The sequence below is a fragment of the Parasteatoda tepidariorum genome, chromosome 7 (assembly GCF_043381705.1).
Source record: "Parasteatoda tepidariorum isolate YZ-2023 chromosome 7, CAS_Ptep_4.0, whole genome shotgun sequence".
In the NCBI taxonomy this organism is placed as follows: domain Eukaryota; kingdom Metazoa; phylum Arthropoda; class Arachnida; order Araneae; family Theridiidae; genus Parasteatoda; species Parasteatoda tepidariorum.
In genome coordinates, this window is record NC_092210.1 from 7,095,231 (window position 1) to 7,102,697 (window position 7,467).

General features: G+C 26.9%; 1 protein-coding gene across 2 annotated transcripts in view; it reads right to left on the reverse strand.

Moving 5' to 3' along the window:
• LOC107455589 (mitochondrial translation initiation factor 2) overlaps positions 1-7,462 on the reverse strand; it is a 38,654-nt gene extending 31,192 nt beyond the window's left edge. The window contains exons 1-5 of one of the 2 annotated variants that reach the window (XM_043053340.2): positions 7,339-7,462; positions 5,121-5,316; positions 3,494-3,602; positions 2,763-2,825; positions 721-838 (exon numbers count right to left, since the gene is read on the reverse strand). In XM_043053340.2, the coding sequence (XP_042909274.1) occupies positions 721-838; positions 2,763-2,825; positions 3,494-3,602; positions 5,121-5,297 (467 nt within the window). In that variant the 5' untranslated portion in view covers positions 5,298-5,316; positions 7,339-7,462. The remainder of the gene's footprint in view (positions 1-720; positions 839-2,762; positions 2,826-3,493; positions 3,603-5,120; positions 5,317-7,338) is intronic. The other variant, XM_071183024.1, reaches the window with a different exon arrangement.
• Positions 7,463-7,467: the final 5 nt, after the last annotated feature.

Below are 7,467 nucleotides of genomic sequence, written 5' to 3' on the forward strand. Positions count from 1 at the left end.
GTTATTGCTACTGATTTCTCCATAGTTATTAAGTCTGATATTTCTTATACAATATTATTTAATACAACAACCTAGTCTTGAAACGAAATTTGAGGAGTCTGATTTGTGTGATTTTGTCGTTGATCCTTTTTTTTGGCAATTACTACTACTGATTTCATGATTTTTAATTATTTTTTGTTGTGATGATTATTTACAAAATGCAAAGAAGGAAATAATTTGTGTGTTCCTCCCCCCCCCCCAAANAAATGAAACAAACCCCCCCCAACAAAATGCACTAATATCAACCATAATATTAGAAGAAAAAATTATTACATGCTCAATTAAAAAAAAAAATTATTATAGTTTTTTCTTGGTAAACACAGCTCTTTTGTTATTTCAAATTAGCAACATATATGTTTGTTACTATTAAAAGTACCTTGCAAAAAGATATTAGTGCTATAATTATTTATTTTTTTTTTTTTGCAGGTAGCTCGAAAAATTTTGCCACAAGGGCGTGGCAGTTTCTCAGGAAAAATGCTTGAAACGTATATATATATTTATATTTAAGTAATATTGATGCAAATGTGAGTTGTGGAGGTAGTATTTTGTAGATGCATTGCTTAGGTACAAGAAAATAAAGCACTGGTTTTTTAATCTTATTTAAAAAGGATCTGGTTATCAGCTTAAGTTTGGCAGAGCAAGAATTAAAGAAAATTTATAATCTAATAGAAAAACAAATACCTTTTGGTTACATCTTTATTTTTCTTCTCTTCAGCAACTGATCCAGGTGGTTTTACAAGCTGGACTCTAAAGCCTAATCGTTTTGCTATAGCAGTTATAGTGGCAAAATCTGTTATCTCTGAAAAAATTAGCAAATGGTCATTCCTGATATTTTGTTTAAAGAATTTTCTACATTAAATAAGTACACTTTACTTCACTTTACCTTAACTTGACACTGCGTAATACCCTGACAAAAGTGTAGTTCAGCTGATTATGTAATTAAACTATTGAAATATACATTCAGAAATTAAAATCATTTGCAACAACTACAAAAAAAAAAAAAAAAAAANATTAAAATCATTTGCAACAACTAAAAAAAAAAAAAAAACAAAAAAAAAAACAAAAAAAAACAGACAAATAAATCTAGCTGCAACAGTTTATAGGGTGCTGAAATTAATGACAAAAAAAAATTAAATATTGTTCAACTTTATAATGCTTGCTTAAATTGTTATTAATTTAACGATAAATACTGGAATCACTTTTAGTTTAATGCTTAGTTTATCTAGAAAACTTAACATTTTGATTAAAATACAAAACAAAGGTACAAATTAAGGAAATTTAGTCACTGGTGTATAAAACCTATAACTCAAAAATATAACTATAATGTAAACCAGACACATTTTCCCTGGCTTGTTTACTGAACTAAAATGAAAAATAATAATGATAAGAATGTGAAATGTTCACAATTAAGACAATAATGTATTTTGAAACAACACAGACCAAAATAAGAAATTAGAAACCAAAAAATCAAAATAGCTTACCATATATAACAATATATTTCCAAATAAAAGCCCTTCTAGGCATAAGCCGAAGAGTACGCTTTTTATTCAGAAATTCATGCAAAATTGAAAACTCCTACATAAGCAGACATGAAGAAAAACGAGGCATACTATGCTTGGAAATAAAAATGGTAAATCTAGTAACGGTTGCACAGTGGGTAAAAGAAGCATGGACCTTCCAAATTCGTAATTAGAAAACTTTAAAAAAAATATCCTTTTCACATTTTTTTATGCATTTCTTTTTCAATTTTTATATTTAGGCAGTCCGTTTTCAATTATTATTTTTATGCTTTGTTTGTAAGTTTTGCAATATTTACTGATTATGGCTAATGCTCAGCAAAAGTAGAAACATTTCTTTTGGCGATAACCTCCTGGAATTTTTTTTAATTAGGGGATCTGATTACAAACCGATCTCCCAACTTTAGATTTTGAAAATTTTCCAAAAAAATTATCGGCTTATAATAAGAAATATACTGTGCCATTCCTTTACATTGATCACTGATTCAAGAGACCACTAATAATTATTTTATGCTGATCTGAGTCAAACTTTAGTGGCTGTCCATTGTTAATTTTGAGTCTTATTTTAATGTTCAAGACAGAAAGTAAATGGAATATTATTGCAAAGTTTGCTGTAAATAGTTAACTGAAATTTGATCCTTAATGATAATAATAATTCACAATTTAAAACTTTTAACTGTATCATTTCGCTGCAACAATTTCTTTACTTTAAAATTTTGCAAATCAAAGAAAATTAGCTTCTTAATGAAGTATATTATCAAAACTTGTATTTTCAATTGAATTGCATTTTAAAAATTAACAATTTATTTTTATTAATGAATCTATTCGTTTGCTAATAATTAATCTTATAAATTTTTTAATACAAATAAGCCTAAAACTTATTTTGACAGAGGTAGCAAAACAATATGTTGAAAAAATAAGTCACATAGGTTTTTCTTTTAGTTATTTAAAAAGTTTTTTTTTAAAAAATAATTCGAAAGTTAAGACATTGGGTTTAGGTCTGCACAGTTTAATAAGTTTTTCCCCATGAACTACAAGACATGCCAGTAATTGAAATATCCATTCCTTCAATAACAGTTTGCTTGAAGAGTTGAGTAGAAGCTATGTTAAATGGGAATTTGAAAACATTCGTTCTTTCTAGTTTTAATAAGTAAATGATAATAAATTATAACACTTTAATAGTTTTTGAAAAGAAATGTTATTTACCTGAATCAACCTCCTGATAGAGCTCATAAGTTTCAAGGTAAGAAATAGCTTCAAATACATCGTCTAAAAATAAAAAGCAAATAAATTAATAAGACGAAATATTTATGTTGGTAATCAACTTCAAATTATGCGTAAAATTTTGAAAATGAATATTGAGAAGAAAACAGTTTCGCTTTGTACATTTAATATAATTTATATTAACCTTTTTTGTTAGCATGTCTACTTGTTAAAGGGCATTCACTTTTGAGGATTATCTTTGTGCGGCTGTCAGATTAATACTCTACCATATTATTGTCTTTGTTTTGATTATATTTTGATATGTTAAGGTTGAGAATTTTCTATTCTTAAGGAGAATTGATTACACTACAAAGGCTTTTGAAAGTTACTTTGTAATTTAAAACAAGGAGTGTACAAATTAAAATTGTAAAATAAACTGTATGGTGTTATTTTGTTTTGATATATTTTGGTATGTTAGGTTGAGAATTTTGTATTCTTAAAGATAATTGCTTACACTATAAATGCTTCTCAGAGTTACTTGTAATTTAAAACAAGAAGTGTACATATTAGAATTGTAAAATAAACTGTACAGTACAGTGTAAGCTGCTTTTTATTGAACAATAGAGAACACTAAGTATAATCTGAGTGAAATACTTCTGGGAACCAAAACCGGACTAGTAGACCACCTATGATTTCAGACAATGAACTATGGATACAGTATCAATAATTCTTACCTATATCTCTTTGAGTAACATCAGCAATGTCGAGGGGTGTAACTCCTTTCCATAATTCCACAACAGTCTGTTTTGATTTAGGTTTGAACTGAATAACATTTTTAGCTTTCTGAAAACGATGAATTTTAATCAGTCTACAGGGTGTAAAAAAAAGTTTGGAAAATCTAAAAATTGATCAGACATGTCTATGAAAAGTCTGTTTTTTATTTTATAAATTGAGGTGAAATATTTTATAAAAATGATAAAATTGTTTTTTAAAAAAAGAGTTTATTTGCTGCTAATTCTAGAAATAATTTTTTCTTTTTAAAATGAAACAAATAAAATAATATAAACTTATTTATACTCATAATGTGATTTGTAAATTTCTTATCAAATCTTCAAAAGGGAATTCAAGATTAAACAGAAATTTTTCATAATAAAAAATGTGCTTGGATTTAAAACTTTTTTATGGATGTTATTTAATCTGTTGACCTTCTTTTCTTGAAGTTATTTAAAATAAAAGTTAATTATACAGTTTAGATAATATAATTATTAATGCAAAATTTTAAATGCCTCATGTCTTTTTCAAGTAACAAGAGTGCACATTTTTTAAATTTACTATTTTATAAAACTATTAAAATTTATCAATTTTTTGTTACATGAATATGAAAGGTATATATTCTTCTTCGTTCACTGGAAAATGAAATTGGAAAATTGCTCCATTTAAAATAAAGAGATCATGAGTAAAAGCAAACCATGGAATTGTCAAAAATAACTGAGAAATATTAACAAGAAATAGCAATTTAATAAACAGCCTTTTCTTTTGTTATTTTTTCTCCATAAAATTTCATGGAAAATTTTCAAAAATTATATACGAATATTCTGATCATAGAAGTCCGGTGAATTTACGCATGCTAAATTTATAACATACTTTAATAGGCAAACAAAATTTAATTAATAATCTCAAATTATTTTATTATTACATTTCTATTTATTTAAAAAACTTGTCAACTAAATTTTATTTTATATTTTATTTTATAACCGTCGTTGAACAGCCGACCCAATTTCATGGGTTTACGACTACTTACGTTCAACTCCGTAGCCTTGTAATTTTGAACCAATCCAGAAGACAAGGAAACTCCTGGATCAGTACCCCCAGAGGTATTGATTTGTTGTGGGAACATGGAGGACTTTGAGACTCGACAGAATTAACGTGCATCAGTCACCATTTACTACACGGGGAGTCTTCGGCCGGCGAGGATCGAACCCTGTCAACTAAATTGACAAAAGGTGACTAACAACTTTGGCATTGCATTACAAATTATATTTAGCATAAATTTTAGAAATCTCTTCACACAAAAACATTTGCACACAAGATAAAATATTATTATTCTCTTTTCAAAATAAATAAAAAATAAAAATGCTTTTTGGCTACATTACATTTCTTTTTTTTTTTTAATATTTCTAAGCAATTTCTATTAAAATTTGTTAGATTGCAGACTTTATGACAGGCTGCTCACTAACTTTTTTTTAATGTTTGAACTGTAAAAAATGCCTTCAAACATTATATCTTACACAATATTTTAAGCATTTTTATTTCTATTGAAGTTTTCTAGGTTTCAGATTTTTTGACAGTCTGTTTACTTACTTTTTCACCTCCTTTTGCTTTGTTTAATGTAGATGATGTGAAATATGTCTGGTGACTGGGATAATGTGATGGGTAAGAAATAATAAGTTTTGAAAATATACTGTACAGTGAATGGTCGGACAATGTTTTGCCATGAAAAACATTTTTGACCAAAAGTAAAGGAATCAACCTTCTCATTTTAACCTTTCTCTGTCATCTGAAAAAAGAGGAAAGAAATTTTCAAGACCCAAAAATATAATCATGCAGGAAAACAATAAAAATTAAATTAACAATTAATGAGTAGATTTTTTCAATATATAGCAGGTTGCAAAAAAATCTTATTTTAGGGTAATATTCCATTTTGAAGGGTCAAACTATTATTGATGCTTAATTTATTACAATAATGGTTAATACAGAAATAAACGGAATTTTAATAAAAAGCTATATGTATACAGATATGCAAAATATACATGAAAGCAAACCACGAGAAAATTGGTCACAATCGTGGCATATGTTTTTGCCTTAGGTATTCATCATAAAAAGAGTCAAAATTCTGCCTGACTTTAAAAAAATTTCTAAAAAACCATTCCAGATTAATTATTGAAAACCCAGTAATGGAAAATGAAAATATTAATTTTATTCTAAAACACAAAGGTTCAAAAAGAAATTAGAGCAGTGTAATGATTTTGTGCAGGAAAAACTGAAATGGGTTCTTTTATTAGTGCATTTTATAACAATAAAATATAAACTTCATGTATTGAAATATTTACCATTACTTTAGTCTACTGTGCCTTAAATTATCTAACCATTATAAAAACATGTATAATTAGAAATCACAAATAATGTACTAATGTATTATCAAAAAAATTTGAGACACTAATTCACAATACAATTGAAGCTGTTGCTATTACAAGATATAATACATAATGCTTTTAGAATCCTAACTCAATGAAATAAGATAATAATTCATAAAAATATTTTTTAACTATTAGTTTCCCACACCTGTAATTCTTGTTACATACAGTTTCAAATTATTTTCTTAAAATGCAGCTAAATAAACGCAAATTAATGATATTTATTGTTGCAGCAAGAGTTACTATAAGACTAAAGAATAAAAAAAATGATGAATAAAACTAAATTAATTTTTAAAGAACTGAATAAAAGCCTAAACAAATTTAATAAAGCCCTGAAAAAAAAACGAAAAAAAGCCCAGTGGGTAGGGTTTCTCCGGAAAAAAAACAGGATTTTTACAAGCCTGAATTAGAAAACATAGCAGATTATTTAATAGAACCAAAGTCCTCATTAAAAATAAAAAGATGTTGATCTGGTAGATACGTCATATTTTGAATCCTGCATCCCCATTCTGTACAAAAATTCTAAATTTAAAGTCATATAAACTCATATGTATAGTAATCAGTACAGAGCTTCAAAAAAAAAACTAGAGCACTTTCAAAAAATCAGTGATCATTTTCAAACAAATTTTGTCAGGATGTCAAGTTACAAGAAACAGTAAATTACTCATGGGATGTTTTTTGATAATAGTTTACAACAGGGAGCCCTTCTTAGCAATTTGAAAATCTATCAACTTTGGTGATTTGAAAATAAACCAATATATATGAAAAAAACAAAAAAGGAAAAAAAACAATCACATAATGGCTATTAAAAACTGCTGTAACCCAAAGGTGATACCATTGAAAGCAAAAATAATCATGGTAACCGGAAACGGTGTTTCAACAAAACTGAACGAAAATTATACCAAACTATGGAGCCCCGATTCTACAACTTAATCAGGATTTTAATTGAATTTTTGCATTTGCAGAAAGCTTTTCATTTTATAGAAGTTTGTATGTAAATAACATAAAATAAGAGGGGAAATATATTTAACCTTTTAACTTAAAAATAATCTTACAAAAAAAAAAGAGAATAGCCTAACTTGTCACAGGCTTTTAAGTTAAGGAGCTAATGTAAGCATCTGAACACGCCAAGAATTTCTTCTTATATATATATGAACTATTATTAGATTAATAATCAGAAACTTTTAAAGTATCCATAAATCCGAGGATAAAAGTAAAAATTAATGCATATTCACGTTTATAAGATTATGGCGAACTTTTCAGTAAAACGATTTAGTTTTTTATTTGAGGTGTACCGATTAGTTCATACCGATAATTTCAAAATGAAAACGAGAATATTCAATCACAAGCATAAGTTTTATAAAGGTTTTTAATATCATACGAACCACAAATATAAAAGTAAAGTTTCTAATTTCTATTCATTTTATATATCACAGCTAAAACCGGTGAAACTTAAAGAGATTCCCACAGTTAAAAGTTGATAATGAATATCCATTGAAGCTTTTATCTGCATA